Here is a 17,455-nt window from a genome sequence, read left to right as displayed (position 1 = left end):
GTGAAAAATTTGCAAATTAAATCTGTTCTTCGATCAGACACTAATTGTCCCATCTCATCTGCTCAGATGCACGAAAACGTGCCCTTCGATTGATTTGCACAGTTTCACATACTCATGCTCACACGATATCCAACAAAGTTTTAACTTTGGGCTTTGATTGGGTCATTCCCATTGTTTCGAGAGCTCTCCTGGAATCTTCCGATGATGATACAATCAGTTAACACCCGGAAGCTCACCCGAAAAGTTGCAAAAATGTTATAGCTAATTGGAATCTTTGTGTTAGGCTTGTTTAAAGCGAACGCTTTGGCAAACGAGACAATAGTGGGTAGAAGTTTTTTTTTATTTGTTTTCGTCGTTGTTGTTGATACATTCCGCCGGTTTTGAGTGTGGCAAAAATGATGAAATCTGTGACACACTAACGACAATCGGACAGTCAAATTAGGAATAATTGCTGTCGGAGATTTGATTTTTTTTTCATCTTTTTAAATTGTATTTGATTGACTGTTCTGTCACGTTGGGCAAATGGCGGAACAGTCTATTGATTCGTGATGATGATGCTGCTGTAACTATACGCCACTTGCTTTCCGAGGAGACCGTCGTTCGACTGCGAAGTGTTGGACTCCGTAGCGACATATTTAACACCAGGAAAACCACAGTTGTTGTCAGCATCGGGGACAAGATGATCTGCAAGTTGGGCGAAAGGTAAATTTAATGGTGCTACACCATATTGTACCATATGTGAACAATACAGGTTGTATGACTGGCAGTTTTATTGTTCCTCCTTAATTGCATTGTTTGGAGCTTACCAGACACACAGACTCGGGTGAACAGGGGGCTTTAGGCGTAACAGTTCTTATCATATTATTCGTAACGGGTTGTTAGCTCGACCCGCTACGATATATCGCTGACAAGACACGGGACGGGACGAAGCGAAGGACCTTGGGATATGAACTTCAACTATACGCACAGTGAATGATATTTGGCGCTCTTGGAGGGTGTTGTATGGTTTTTCTATTTCGGATCACCCACTGGTTATGATGGCGGTTGGAAACAGCGTGCACAGCTTAGTTAATCATGGGTAGGAGTGAACATTCCGTGATAAAGATGGCCGTGGCAGTCAGTCTGGGTACACAAATAAAACTGGATATGATCACATACCTGTCAGCCTCGTACCAAATTACGGCAGTTGAAATATAGGTTCTGATGACGGCGACTTTACGGTTGTTGTTTGCGCAGCATATGCATTGCTTAATTACACTGTACATGTACTCTGATAATCATTTCCATGCAAATGCAATAAAACTTGTTCTTGAATTTGTTATCACATTAGTTACGAATCACGTGGAATCTGGTTAGAATGTCATTGAAGTCTATGTTTACCGATTTTTCATTTTGATTTAGGTGCCATTTCTTACGAAATTTCATCAGACGCGAATCAAGTTCACGATCATGAATCAGCGAAACTTTGAACGCTCTTCCAAACGATCGTACGTCATTTTCTATAGCGTGCTGAGCTGCGCCGTTATCTGCTTGGCTCACGCTACCTCGGCTGCTATTGTTTTGTCAGAGGAACAAAAAACAAAAACTGAAACGTCAGATCGGACAGTGCGCGCCTTTTGCACCCCAACGCGTTCATCTGTCCCATCACAAATCAGTTTGTATTGAGCTTCTCATCCGGCAGCTTCCGATCTGTGTTTGCGATTGTGGTTATTGACTCAGTTCCACGCGCCGTTGAATTTCCGTTCATCCGTTCCCCCGCTTCACTTCCGCGCCGCCTGTTTCCGTGGATAGTAGTGATGCAAAATATACACCCTAACTGCAGTCGCCATGATGCAACAGACCACGATCAACCACGCGGTCAAGATCATTGGTACTTTAGGCAAACCATCGCAACGTGCAGAAGGCGTCCGGATTTTTCACCGCTTCTGCAGCACGTTTTCCTTCGGCCAGAGTACCTCTGTCAGTGTTTGGACAACATCACCGTCTCCGGTGCTGAATGCAAATGCTGCCGAATGCTATTCACCTCAGCTTCCACGAAGGACACTACTCTACGGACAGACGCTCAAACCTGGTCTGCTAAGGTAACGACAGGGTCGAATGGTGGAAGAGTGATTTTTGTTGTTTTAAAGAATTATCAATCAACTTCGAATTATAGTTGGCGATAAATTGGAATGATTGTTGAGCTCTTCCACTCAGTGGTATAATTATCGATCTATCTACTCAAATCAAGATCCTGAGCGGAAGTATATACCGTAAAGCTTTTTGCAAATATGTGATGTAACACATGAGTATACTCTAAGGCTGCAATATGCGATGAAAACAAGTGCCTAATCAACAATGGTCTGATAAGATAATTGCCGTGCGAAACACAAGTAATCAACCCTTTTTGCGAACGACGCGATATATCAAAATTCATTCGGCTTCTTTCCCCCTTGAGAGGATTACTTCAATTGTGTTGATATTTTGGTCCCATCGAGTATTGATAACGGCTGTCCCCACTCGCGCTCTCTGCTATTGAGTGTTTTTCCAGTATTCCTGCATTGCTTCTAGGAACTGTTTTTTTTTGCAGAGCATCAAGAAGCCGTACTTCAGTGAATGTTTATAAAGCACTAGCTGTACCCTGCCACGCTTTGCTGTGGCACATTGTGGTTGCATGATTGGGTTGAATTTTTCATTTTTTTTATGTTGTAACAACAATCCTAGATGTGTTTGGTTGTTTTGTATGTTGTCTCACAAACGAACAGAAAACTTTTATATATATAGAGATAGATGAGGGGAATCGATAAATTTTAAATCACTTCGAAACACAATTTCAGTTCATGACTTTGCCAAACACGTGAAAAAAAGATGTTTCATTGAACACATATTCATTGCTGAATAGTCGATTTTCATTAGAAGCTCAATTTCAGAAACGCACTCTGGTTATATATAAAATCATTTTTCTTCCAATTTTCCAATTGTTTTATGCCATAACAACACTCCTTGAAGTGGATATAACATTGTGTCCAACTTTGAGCTCAATCGGTTCCGCACTTTTCGAGTTTTTGACGCGTACACAAACGAACAGAACATTGTTGTATATATAGAGAACTGAAATTGTGTTTCGAAGTGATTTAAAATTTATCGATTTCCCTCATCTATCTCTATCTTTATATATATATATATATGAAAATGTTCTGCTCGTTTGTGTACGCGTCAAAAACTTTAAAAGTGCGGAACCGATTAAGCTCAAAGTTGGACACACTATACAATCCACTTCAAGGAATGTTGTTACGGCATAAAAAATTGGAAAATTGGAAGAAAGATGATTTTATATATGACCAGAATGCGTTTCTGAAATTGAGCTTCTCATGAACATCGACTATTCAGTAATGAATATGTGTTCTAAAGGGTGTGTCACATCAAATTGCATCACGGAAAAAACGCTGTAGAAATTCGCCCAGTAGACCGATCCTTTTGAAAATTTTAGACAGTAAAATAAAAACTTTTAAACAACTTTTGGCATTTTCTTTTTATTCATACTTCGAGCCCAAGCCCGTATGCTCGCACCTTCCTCTTTACCCCGTCCATAAGGTTCTGTACAACGTCAGGTTGTAGTTTTTTTTGAACAGAAATCCATTTTCTCTTGAAGTCCGCCTCCGATTTGACAACTTTTGGGTTCTTCCGGAGGGCCTGCTTCATAATCGCCCAATATTTCTCTATTGGGCGAAGCTCCGGCGCGTTGAGCGGGTTCATTTCCTTTGGCACGAAGGTGACCCCGTTGGCTTCGTACCACTCCAACACGTCCTTTGAATAGTGGCACGAAGCGAGATCCGGCCAGAAGATGGTCGGGCCCTCGTGCTGCTTCAAATGAATGTGCAGGATTAATTCACGACGCTCTTTTTCGTTCGACGACATTTTTCCAAATTTACGAAAAATTTACAGTGAAGCATGGCCAACGTGATCTATACACTCTTATCTGATTATAAGCGAAAGCTGAAGATATAATTCCTAAAAATTAAGTTTCTAGAACTCTTTTTTCCGTGATGCAATTTGATGTGACACACCCTTTATGTGAAGGAAACATTTTTTCCACGTGTTTGACAAATTCATGAACTGAAATTGAGTTTCGAAGTGATTTCAAATTTAGCGATTTCCCTCATTTCCCAGATAGATGAGGGAAATCGCTAAATTTGACGCGTACACAAACGAACAGAACATTTTTATATATATATAGAGATTACACATTGTTATGAGGAGGATCACTTGAAGGGTAATGTTGATACAGGCTTCAATCTGTTTTCATCATCTTAGATATTAAAAACAAAAGACAACAAAAAACCTCATTTATTCCCGTAAATTACGTTGTTACGCAAGATATACTTAACACTAAACCTACCACGAGGGGTCAAATGACCCATTTTGAACTTTTAGTCAAAATTTTCTTGCAAATTACATTGTCACAACATCATTTGCCTACACAATTTTTCCTAAAACATACATCGAATGTATGTTTCAGTGTTTACTTCTCTCTTTTTATTTTTTGTTTTACTGAGATACATTTGTAATCTGCCCTAACTACCGCAAAGGGTCATTTGACCCTTGCAAACATTTATATGATATCAGAAAGATTTCATATAAATCTATAAATCTATATGGAATCTATCAGGAGGAGAGTGATGTCACAAACGGTCCCCTGGGAAGACATCGCTACACACACATACACGCGCGGCTATTAACAGGTGGTTATCGAGTTGGCATTAACCACTGGTGGGCTTCCAGTATCGAGGAAAATGTGGAAATAACTAATCGTTACTGAAAATAATCTGCCAGTTCCTTTGGGAATTTTCAAAATATATTCATGTGAAAGAGTTTAATTGAATGTTTTCTATCCATGTAACACTGTGACCAAATACATTTGGTTTTGTGGTTTTTCAATCAATCGCAATTAACAGGATAGCTTCAGAAGATTATTCTTCCCCATCAGTAGGATATTTCCGTATCCAATATTGTATGCGCCCGCAATCGATTATTGCTCAGTCGCCGAAAGTTCCGAGCTCAGAGAGTTCATTCCCCTCTAGTTTGCCTTCCAAATTGCCATCGTAAACCACACCTTCTCTCGATTCAATCACACACAAAAAGCATACTTAAGCGATATTCTGGTGGTGAGACACATTCATTTTTCGTGAGGACATCGACAAGACAACATCGTTGCCTAACGTGCTGGAGGAGGTGGACGGCGAAGGATCGACACATACACGCGCAGAACTCTTTCCGTTAGGATGCCATTCAGCATCGAGAAAGTTCCGGAAAGATCTAATCATTGCTGGAAAATAATCTGCCAGTTCCTTTGGGAATTTTCAAAATATATTCATGTGAAAGAGTTTAATTGAATGTTTTCTATCCATGTAACACTGTGACCAAATATGTTTCAATCAAGTGCTATTAACAGGTAGTTATCGAGTAGGTATTAACCACTGGTGGGCTTCCAGTATCGAGGAAAATGTGGAAATATCTAATCGTTACTTAAAATAATCTGCCAGTTCCTCTGGGAATTTAAAATTACATTCATATGAAAGAGTTTATTTTAATGTTTTCTATCCATGTAACACTGTGACCAAATACATTAGGTTTTGTGATTTTTCAATCAATCGCAATCAACAGGATAGCATCTGAAGATTATTCTTCCCCATCAGTAGGATATTTCCGTATCCAATATTGGATGCATGAAACCTTATGCCTCCAACGTAACGCTCTCGTTTTCGAAGTTCTCCAAATATTCATTCATTCAGAATGAATTCAGATTCAACTTCATACAAATGATCTCTAAATCAACGATAGTCCTACGTCACCCTTGCGGTTATACCATAGATATAACCCACTTACTGTTTTTTGCTATTGCTTTATATATTTTGTTGTATTTGTGAATGAATAGTAAATGATCACAATTAATTGTTTTGCTGACTACCCAAGCGAGCTAACAGTAACCGTTCCAAGCTACATTGCTATTTTGCGTGTCAAAAATTGCAATTTTAATATTTTGCTAATAATTTTTATCTCAAAATGTCGAAATATACAGGAGAAATATGGTATGCCACGTTTCTCAACAAAACTATATAAATCTAGTCATTGTTCACTAACTATTTTTAGAAGCTCACTTGACCCGCTGTGGTAGGAATATGTATACATGAAACATCGGTAGGTTGAGTGTTAATAAATTCGTTGAACTTTTGATCAAAGCCTGTTGATCTTGAAAGGTGCTGTATCCCAGTTTGAAAAAATGAATTCTCGTGTGTTGAAATCATTCGTTCAATATTATCTTTAATCCAACATTCATGGTCATCCAAGTTCGTCAATAATTTTATTTGAGTCAACAATAATTATCGAACGAAATAATCCATAAATTATTCTATGGAGCACCTTTTTTTTTTTATCCAAAATATATATTTTTATTAAGGCTCATATGGCGTCAACCTGACGGGGCCGGGAGTTCAATATTTCGACAATGTTTGCCTTATAACTATGTTAGTAATATGTAACCGATTACTCGCGGTTGGCTCGAGGTTAGTATTACAAGTGTTTTCGTAATTGTGATGTTGCTGTCTCCAATGCTCTGTACGTGTGCCCGACACGGGATACTTCCTTTTGGGATGCAGCTGACCATTAATCAGCAACGCCCCCTTAGTCTGTACCCCATATCTAGCGTGGTGCGTCTTTCTCGACTCGAGGAATCCAGGATAGAATGATCACTAGCCGGCGCAATCATCAGCTCGTGTAGAGTTGTCATAAGCGGTACAACCTTTGGCTCTTGTTGAATGATTAGTGGACTGCACAACCTTTGGCCCGTGTATCTGTAAAGAGTGTGTGTATGTATTGCCGCGACTAAGTAAAAGTTTATAGATCGGATAGGAGGGATATGAAACAGGGACACAACGAAGGAAACATCATTAAACGTTGACATCGGCGTTTCTGAGGAACAGGTATAGATGAAGCAGAAGATCAGGATCACGGCTACCTAAGATATCCCGGACGGGGATATCCGATTGTCTGCCTTTTGCTCTCAGTGCTCTAGAGAGCTGAGAGCGAGCAGCATGGAACCGGATACACGACCAGACAACATGCTCGATGTCGTGATAGCCATCGCCACAATCACAAAGATTGTTTGCTGCGAGCCCAATGCGATAGAGATGCGCGTTTAGGTTGTAGTGATTGGACATAAGCCGAGATATCACGCGAATGAAATCACAACCTACATTCAATCCCTTAAACCAAGCTTTCATCGAAACCTTAGGAATAATCGTGTGTAACCAGCGACCGAACTCATCTTCACTCCACATGCGCTGCCAACTAACGAGTGTGTCCTGACGAGGAATGGGAAAAAATTCATTATAGGCAATTTGCCTTTCAAAAAGTGTGCCTTCTGAAGCGCCCACCTTAGCTAGCGAGTCCGCTTTCTCATTCCCCGGAATCGAGCAATGAGAGGGAACCCATGCTAAGGTAATCTTGAATAATTTTTCGACCAAAACACTCAATAGATGTCTTATTCTTGTTAGGAAATAAGATGAGCGTTTATCAACTTTCATTGAACGAATTGCCTCTATTGAGCTGAGACTGTCTGAAAAAATAAAATAATGGTCGATGGGCAGTGTTTCAATGATCCCTAGTGCGTAGTATATCGCACCAAGTTCAGCGACATACACGGAACAAGGATCTTTGAGTTTGAAAGAGGCACTGGAATTTTCATTGAAGATGCCGAAGCCAGTGGACCCGTTTACGAATGAACCGTCAGTAAAGAACATTTTATCAGATCTAACTTTCCCATATTCTGCCGAAAATATCGGCGGAATAGAATCGGAGCGTAGATGATCTGGAGCATCTTGCGCAGAACGGAAACTTAAAATCTGAATCAAATCTGAAGGTTATGTGGTTGCGGCGTCAGTGAAACTAATTTTCAGCTTCCGTTTTGCATCAAAGAACACAGCTCTAACCGCTGAAAATATCTTTTTCATATCATGCTTGAAAATGCACTGTACTTTGACGCCATATTTAAGAAGGCAAAAAGTTCCACTGGGAACGATAGTGCCATCCAAGAAGAAGTGTGATGCAACAAGACAGAGGCAGTCTTCACCAGACGGCATGAAAATGGTAGCGGTTCTTCCACCGAATCAAATTACAACAGTTTGTATGTTGGATCGAAAGCATGTGAGCGCAGGCACTGGTCGAGTGACACACGGTTCTCCTGTGGTTTTAGTGTTTTTAGACGCCTGAACATATCTACAGCGCAAACTCTTTTAGACAAACAGTTCTGGAAAGAACTGATAAATTAACTCAAAAAACTTTTAAAAAAAACTGCAAATGTTGCAAAATAGGTGTCTGAAAATAATATACAGACTACCAATCCTACGTTAGACTTATATTCCGGAGATTCTCATATTATACTGCTTATTGGACTACCAAATTTCAGACTGGTAAACTCATCCACAGCGTTATAAATAACAATAATATTCACCATAACTTGACAATACCTATAGTAAATCATCTACACATCACTCGACAAGCACAAAATTTAATGCGAAGTCGATCAACAACTAATGTTGGTCAGCAGCACGTTCCGATAATTTTAAAAAGAAATAAAAACAATATATTAAATCAATGACCAATATTTTCGTATCATAGATCGATCAACCGCAATAATCCATTCATGTATCGTTTTTGTATGCTAGCCAGTACTCTATTTTGTGAACTTAAAGTTCCATATTTATTAGTTTTTTCTGTTCAACTTTTTTCCTCTTATTTATGGTTTCCTCAGAAGAAATATTATTTTTCATGTATTTGTCCACTCACCTCGTTTCTAAATGTTTTGTTGTATCCTTTATTTTTTTTAATAATTGGAGCCCAACTCTAGGATCCTCAAATAAGAGTAGCTTCGTGATGGGGATTAGTGGAAGACAAAAAAAAATAACAAAAAATTTTTGTGTGGTTGTGATAAAAGTGACGATAATGTTTTGAATTATATTTATTTATACTTTCTCTAGCCCTGAAAAAGGCCAATTTGGAAAACACAAACTAAACTCATGGTCTTGGAAATGGCCTTTTGGAATGCCTCACTGCCACTGCGGTCTGGTTATTAGCTGGATAACGTGAATAAACAAAGCAAAAACACAAACGATATATTTTCGTTCAGATTGTAATAGGAAAAGTGGAACTCGTTTGCTGCTCTTGTAGCTGCTGCTGATGTTGTTGCGCTTGATGTTGCTGCTTTGCTACCGCTCCTGTGAGATTTGAATATTCTGCTTCTTTTCTGGTTATTCTTTTTTTGTTGATGGCTTTAATTAGAAAATGACGGTTAGGACATGACTGATCAATTCGATGGAGAGAGATATAGAATCTTGCATTATAGAGGGTTCAATCATTTTAGTTCATTCGCATCTAGCCTTGAAAAACACCAATTGGGAAATTTTATTCTAAACTGTGGGCATTGATCGTCATTTTGGACGTCTTCGCCGCCGATGATGACTGGTTGCTGGCATGAATCGTGTACCCCAATCGCTTCGCTACGGGGTAGCTGTTTTTATATAAGGAACATCACACAGGGGTGGGGCTTGCGATGCAATGTTTCGCTTTCATTTTTGCGCTGCAATGTTTCCCTTTGCTCCTTCTCTTCCATTCTTCCTTTGTGACAAGTAAAAACGTTGTAATATTAGAATAGAGAAAGACTTTTCATTCTTCACATTGAAGCGAAGTTTTCAAGATTCATTTTCAGAACGAATTGAAAAATTTATTTATTCGAGCAGTTTATATTCGAATGAAATTATCGAAACCGAGCACACAGAAACAAACGAAAATATTGAGGTGAATATCCACTTTCGTTTGGGTGTTGGAATATCGGAAGTGAAAATTGAACTCAAGCTTGGTTTCAGCGGAAATCTCTTGCATTGGTTGAAATCCTATTTGACCGGACGCTATCTCACGGTGAAAATTGACGATGGCCTTTCTGTTGAATTTTCGGCTACATCAGGAATACCTCATGGAAGTCATCTCGATCCTTTGATATTTTTGATCTACTTCAATGATGCGAATCTAGTATTGAAGGGCCCTCGGCTTTCCTTCGCAGACGATTTGAAGCTGTTTTTCCACGTGAAGTCTGAGGTTGACGCATTATTTCTCCAACGGCAATTGGAAATTTTCCAGATATGGTGTATGAACAATCGTATGACACTGAATCCAAATAAATGCTTAACGATCACTTTCTCAAGAAGAAAAGATCCAATTCATTTCGGCTATCATCTTGATGGTGTTCCATTAGCCAAAGTCGAATGTGTGAAGGATCGGGGTGTTTATTTGAACACCAAACTCAACATCAAAGCACATGTCAACTACGTCGTAGGTAAAGCCTCCCGAAGCCTTGGGTTCATTATGCGAATTGCGAGGGATTTCACCGATGTCTATTGCTTGAAATCTCTATTCAGTGCTTTAGTTCGCTCTACGCTGGAATATTGCTCATCGTTTTGGAATCCATATTACCTGAATGGAGTCAACAGGATTGAAGCCGTGCAGAAACGGTTTATTCGGTTCGCTCTACGGCGTCTACCGTGGAACAACCCTCATCAACTGCCAAGTTATGAGAGCCGATGCCAACTAATAAGTCTAGAAACGCTACATGTACGGAGAGATCTAAACCGCGCCTTATTGATGTATGACGTCTTGATGGCTAGAACAGAATGCCCAGTGATCCTCGAAAACATCAATTTTAACGTTCAATCTCGCACTCTACGAAACTACGTCTTCCGTCGCGTACCTTTCCGTCGTACTAGCTATGGATGCAGTCGTTCAAGGCCTGCAGCGGCTGTTTTACAAAGTAGCTTCGGGTTTCAACTACCATATTTCACGAAGTGCGGTTCGATGAAATTTAATTGTTATGATAAGAGATTTTCATTAATATCATTAGGACAGTAAAGTGTATGTTGATTTACCAAATAAATAAATAAATAAATCTACGCCAGATCGCATCCCTGTCCATTGGTGTACACGACCCTACAAATGGATAGTTTGATAATTTATATATTGATAATACAAAATATTCATGCTGAAATATCTTTCTTTTTTGATATTTGTAGCTCATTTTTAATCCTATGTTGGGATATCCGTGTTTTTCATTTTCCAAGTGATCTCGTTACTCAATTCTGCAGTTTATCGAAGTTCTACTGTTACTGAAATGATCAATTAACGTTAAATGTTGGACACTCGAATTCATTTAGTGGGTTAGCCCGTAAACTGTGGTACAGAGAAACTTTTATCTTAGCGAAAAAAATTAACAAATTGTTTGATAACGGATTTTTTTTTCGGTGATGGTACAAATGGAGTTTTGTTTGATGTTAGTCAAGTGTTGCAAATTTTTTCTCTTGTCTCAGCAAGTAAGTCACGTTGAATCATTCTCATTGTCGAAATATTATGTCACTTACATAATCGGTCCTGAATGAAGCGTTTGTTTCCTTTAGATTTGCGGATGCATTCTTCGCCTCAAATCGCACTGAATATGACTTTATTGTGTCTCCCGATTTACACAGATGATTTTGTAGAACTTCAAATAATACTGTTGGGGAAAACCGATTCCAGTGTTGATGTCTTCTTATTCTTGGTCATACGATCAAATGCACGCGCCGGCTTCACATGGCTGCTCCGGGTAAACTAGCACAATGTTTTTTGGATGTTTTCCAGATCAACCGACCCAACGGTAGTCTGGCCAAAATGAATATTAAAGCGGAAGCGGCAGTCAAAACCGGTCGTGTCTAAGCAGCAGACCGAGATCACCGAGAAGGAGCTGGTTAAACACATCTAACTAGCCTGTTTCTTAATGCCTACGTTAGTCTGTGGAATCATCTTGCACAGAAACTTCCACCTCACAACTTCACTTAAACTGTCCGAATTGTGTCAAAGTAGATTACAAATCATCACGAATAAAATGCCATATTCTTGGCACAGAATCAATGCCTCGAAATACATAGTTTACAATGGACATTAGTATGTTAGCTCTCTGCCGGTCAACCGCAATACCGTTAAGTAACTGAGTATCGTCTTTGGTAGTGCCTTCTCACCATTAAACAAAACATATTTCACAATCATGAACAAAATAAAATGCCCACCGTTTCAACTTCTTTCAAAAAGCGCATCGATACATAGATAATAATTAATAATTGGAACAATAATTGTTATAATAATTGTTCCTCACGCCTAAACCTTCTCTTTGCGTATCGGGCATATTCTTCAGAATTTACTGCTATTTGATTGGGATATTAGTTTGCTCAACAAGCTGATTGATACGTGTTTCTGTATCTTGTTGAGTTTTACGCTTTCGATATTTCACCAGGGGAATTTGGAAAAGCGAAAAATGCATAAAACGTCGAGATCTGGTGTCATCTCGAAAAAAAAGTTTTTGGCCGAAAATCGATCTTTTGAGACTGAGTGGGTATGAAGGTATGGAAAAAAAATAATTATCGAATTTAAAGAACCGACCATGTACATTTTGTTAATTGGCCGAAAAAATGACCTGTGCAAAGTTTCAGTTCAATCGGACATGATTTAGGGGTGTCTCAAAGAAACAACGCGAGTTAGCTGAGGCCATAGCCATTTCAATAGAACGAGTGGACATTTCGGACATGAAAAATGCTGTCCGGTGGATGGGTTTGCTGACAATCGACCAAAAACAGCGGCGCATTGATGATTCAACAACCGGTTTGACGTTGTTGAAGCGTAATCAAGATGACTCCTTTCCACACTCCTGAGTCCAAGAGGCAGTCTGCAGAGTGGCACTGAGGCACGTTTCGTACTACAGAAAGAGAATCAAAATGTTGGAAACTCGCTATATCAAGTGTATTACCCTCGACGGAAACTATGTTGAGGAATAACTACAGCTTTGCTCAAAAAACAATTGTTTTCATTAGTATTCCCGGGACTTTTCAGTCCATGTGTATTTATCATCAAATTTTTATTATCGCCTTCGAAATAGACCCGTTTCTCATCTCTGAAGCAATATACTTTTCCCAACGAACAATCCAGTGATCGGAACAGAGGAATTGCCTTCAGATCACGCAGCGAATTTGTTTTTATGTCTTCAATACTGTCGAAAAGGGTCTATTATTTAGGGGTAACTTGTTCTTAACCCTTTCGCTACGGCATTGTGCTCCGTCAAATCAAAATTCTTGATAATTTAATTCACAGTATCATTCTGACGTCTTGTGTCTTGTGTGGCGACGCTCGTAGCGAAAGGGTTAATGACTTTAAAAAAATGGAAAAATGTTCAGCGGTAAGATTTAAAATTATAAATTCTTGGTATATATTTGTTAAACATCAAGCACGAAAGTTCATCACCTCGTTGAAATCTTCTCTATCAACAGTATCAGATCGATGAAAATGTGATGTGTAGACCCGATTTTTTCCCGAAAGTTTGTCGAGTTAAGCGATCCAATCTCCGGCTGGATCTCGTGGAGTTCGATGCCTAGTTCCCGGACATCTACAGCATCATTTATCATTTTGGCGCTTCAATCCTTTCACGTACAACATCGAGTCTCAGTCGATGTGAAATGTAACATGAGGGGCTTAGAATGCAAGGGGTGTAAGTGACTTGATCGATTTCTCTTCATCAACTTTTTCTTTCGTGAATAACTCAACGTTCAAAAACGTTTCAATTTGATTTTGCTATAGGGGTTCTGATCTATCGTCCACATTGTCAAATAAGCTGGAAAAATGTTTGCAGTTGAGTTATGTTCAAATGAGTCGATGAAAAGAACTAGATCAAATCACTTATCCGCTTGCATTCAAAGGCCTTTTCATTTGATACCCATAATAATAGAGTTTTGAGAAAATATGTAGTCCGCCATTTTGTAGTGGTAGCCATATTGGATTTACATTTATCATAAATAACCGTATTCTACTAGTCAAGCCCTTTCATTTGATACTCATACTAATGAAGTTTTGAGAAAATATGTAGTCCGACATTTTGTAGTGGCAGCCATCTTGGATTTGCATTTTTCTTAAATAACCGTATTCTACTAGTCAAGTCCTTTCATTTGATACCCATATTGATGTGGTTTTGGAAAACCCATATTGATGAGGTTTTTAGAAAATATGTTATCCGCCATCTTGTAGCGGCCGCCATCTTGGATTTTCCAGATCTTGAAATACGCAGTTTTATAATGCCTACAGAGATAAAGGTGTGTTCCGAATTTCAGATCAATCGGTGAACAGGAAGGGGGTCAAATATCTATTAATGTGGGTCAGCGCTACAGATAAACATGTTACAAACATGAATTACAGATTACAGAGCAAGCTAAATAAAACCGTTTAAAAAGAGTACCTGCAGTCAATGAAAGACCATGGTTGGATCTGAAATGTATGGTGAAAAGTTTTTTACTCTCTGGCACTTGGTCCACTTTGTCCACTTTTCAATAACTATGAATTGTCTGAAAAACATATATGGATGCTTCAATTGCCAAATCGAATAACTCCATAAAACAAGATATTTAGAAAAATGATAAAATATAATATGTTTTATTATTATTTATTATTCAATGGCTAAAAAGATTTTGTTATTTAGTGGTGTTAATACTTATTAAAGAAATTTGTTTTGAATATATACAGTTAGGGGCTAATAAGTGCTTTGATACTAAAATTTTAAAATATTCAAAAAATTGAGTTAATCGATTTGGCATGTGAAGTATCCGTATATTGGATTTCAGTATGAGTTACTTTTCTCTGTTCACTGAAGGACAAAGGAAGAATCTCCTGATGCGAAGGAATCCAACATTTCATTTTAAATTCCTTCCATTTTCTGGTTGTGACAAAGACGTGGCGATTGTATGCATACTATTATCACTTTTGCTGATCAGTCAAAATAAATTTATGCAACAAACCTGGCTATTTGCAGCATAAGTGTGATCTGATAAAAGTAGAATGTAGGTCTTAAAATTTTTGATTGTTCGCTACTATTAACTTTTTTTTTCTCATTTTGTTACTTAGTCCAGTCTGTCTGAACATCGACCAAATGATTGCATATCGCAAGGCGCTAAGACGCGCAGACGAGCGGAACCCATCGAAGCATTTGCATTTAGTTCTTTTGAAAATTAAATCGTACGCGAAGAAGTTAACAGTAGATCCCCGCTAGGTGTCATTGTTTTAGTCTTCGCAAAAGTTATACAAGTTATACAAGTTTAAAGGAACCAAACTATATTTTTAATAGTATGTATAGTAATGCTTCGAAATCCGTGCAAGTCGGGGGTATTTTTTGGTATTGAGTACTGTTGTACTCGCTTTTCGTTGTGCAGACCGGAATATGTTTCCCTAAAACGTACTTTTAAACTGAGAAGCCTTGGAAAATCGTCATTTCAGGTGAATGAACTTTCGCGGTTCGAGAACTACGCAAACATGAGATGTGTGATATTTTCAGAGGGAAATGTAAAATACAATGATCGTTTGACAATTCTTCCGTTCACATATTTTGGTAGTCCTAGGCATCATATCAAACGTAAAAGGACGCTTATCAAATTTATTTGTAACGAAGAACATAATCTATTACAAAAATTTCGATGCATTCTAAAATAATATTCGAAGTGTTAAACAAGTGGATTGCATAATATAATTGCGTAGTTCTACGTCGAAAATATGCGGTCGTGTCCTAGATACAACCCCTTACAATTTACGCAATTCTTTGATAGAAATTATTTATTGTATTTTCACAAAATGATCACTACAAGATGGCGCCATATATATATATTTTCAAAATCCTATCAATATGGGTATCAAATGAAAGGGCTTGATTAGAAGAATACAGTAATTTATGAATAATGTAAATCCAAGATGGCGGCCGCTACAAAATGGCGAATTACATATTCTCTCAGAACCCTATTAGTATGGGTATCAAACGAAAGGAATTGACTAGTAGAACACAGTTATTTATGAAAAATTCAAATTCAAAATGGCCACCACCACAAAATTACGACACACACATATATTTTTTTAAAATCCATTCAATATGGGTATCAAATGAAAGAGCTTGACTAGTGAACACAGTTATTTATGAAAAATGCATATCCAAAATGGCCGCCACCACAAAATGGTGATACATATTTTTTTTTTCAAACCCTCATCAATATGGGTATCAAATGAAAGGGTTTGATTAGTAGAATACAGTTACTTATGAAAAATGTAAATCCAAGATGGCGGCCGCTACAAAATGGTGGATTACATATTTCCTCTAAACCCCATCCATATGGGTATCAAATGCAAGGGATTGATTAGTAAACAGTTATTCCTGAAAAATGAAAATCCAAAATGGCCGCCCCTACAAGATGGCGCCATTTTTTCAATCGCCAATCGGTCAACAGGAAGGGGGTTTAATTTCTATTAATGTGGGACAGCGCTACAGACAAAGTTGCAAAGTTACCCACGTATATACAAACGGGTTATATAATCGACCCCGTCCTGTATACCGAAGAGTTTTGCGGTTTCCCAGATTGAAAATCTTTGCTCCACACTCCATAATCCATACTAAGGCTTCTAACATACCCTTATGCAACTCCTTCAATGAGAAATTTAATCGTCAACTTTTGACCGTCCGGATTTAAAATCATTTTCTGAATGTGCTTTTTATTCCGGACACGGGTTCGTGAAATTCACAATGATTTTTGATTTTTGACTTTTTTTTTTGTTAACAGCAAGGTACTATAGTTGACACTAAACTAAATTGACACAATAGTAACTATCAATTACATTAATTCAACATGCAAAAAATGTCATGGTTCTGGCATGATATTGAATGTAATGAAAAAGTGTCCGGATTAAAAAAGGTCCGGATTCAGATTTACTGTATAAACATGTTTCCTTAATTTTATGGTTAATAAGGTAGAGAACCGATTACTCGCGGTCGAGTTTAGAAGAGTGACACATTTTCTCCAGTAAAAGGATGGAATACTAGGATACATTTAGGTAGAGTAGGTTATTTTTAAGGGTTGATAACAGAATTCGTAGAACAATTACGGGCAAAACTGACACCTGCATTTTCATGTTTATGCTGTTTGTCATGTAATTTTTACTGCCCTTTGTTTATATTCAAGAGCCACTCGAGTCACCTTTCAAATGAGATTAATCTAGACCTGCCAAAATAAAAAACAAAACAACTTCGATCAACATTGTACGACAGACGGCGCCAGTGGTTGTGTGGTTAGCGTAACAGCCTCACAATCCGATCGGCCTGGGTTCAATCCCAGCTGGCGTCGTTGGGATTTTCTGAGGCGAAAAATCTCTGGTTACGTCTTCCTTCGGAAGGGAAGTAAAAGAAGTTGGCCCGGCTCATGAGTTGTTGAGTCTGATAGGTAGGAACAGGTGGAGTCGCCTCCCTGATGTCGGTGATTGGCACTAAAGTGGCGGAAATATGCCGACGTAAAACAAGCGAAGATAAAAAAAAAACATTGTACGACTGTTG

The 17,455-nt window shown here is 38.4% G+C and overlaps 1 protein-coding gene across 7 annotated transcripts in view; it reads left to right on the top strand.

The window, feature by feature from the left end:
- The window catches only part of LOC129764654 (trehalase), a 122,290-nt gene that overhangs the window by 62,543 nt on the left and 42,292 nt on the right, over positions 1–17,455 (top strand). Inside the window, exon 1 of one of the 7 annotated variants that reach the window (XM_055763948.1) lies at positions 210–702. The exons of 5 other annotated variants lie outside the window; for them this stretch is intronic. In XM_055763948.1, coding sequence (XP_055619923.1) covers positions 680–702 — 23 coding nt within the window. In that variant the 5' untranslated portion in view covers positions 210–679. Of the gene's footprint in view, positions 1–209; positions 703–1,733; positions 2,082–17,455 lie in introns of those variants that run through there. One more of the 7 variants, XM_055763941.1, reaches the window with a different exon arrangement.

Source organism: Toxorhynchites rutilus, chromosome 2, assembly GCF_029784135.1.
Source record: "Toxorhynchites rutilus septentrionalis strain SRP chromosome 2, ASM2978413v1, whole genome shotgun sequence".
Classification (NCBI taxonomy): Eukaryota; Metazoa; Arthropoda; class Insecta; order Diptera; family Culicidae; genus Toxorhynchites; species Toxorhynchites rutilus.
Note: the sequence above shows the minus strand (reverse complement) of the source record. Positions and strands in the feature narration are given on the sequence as shown.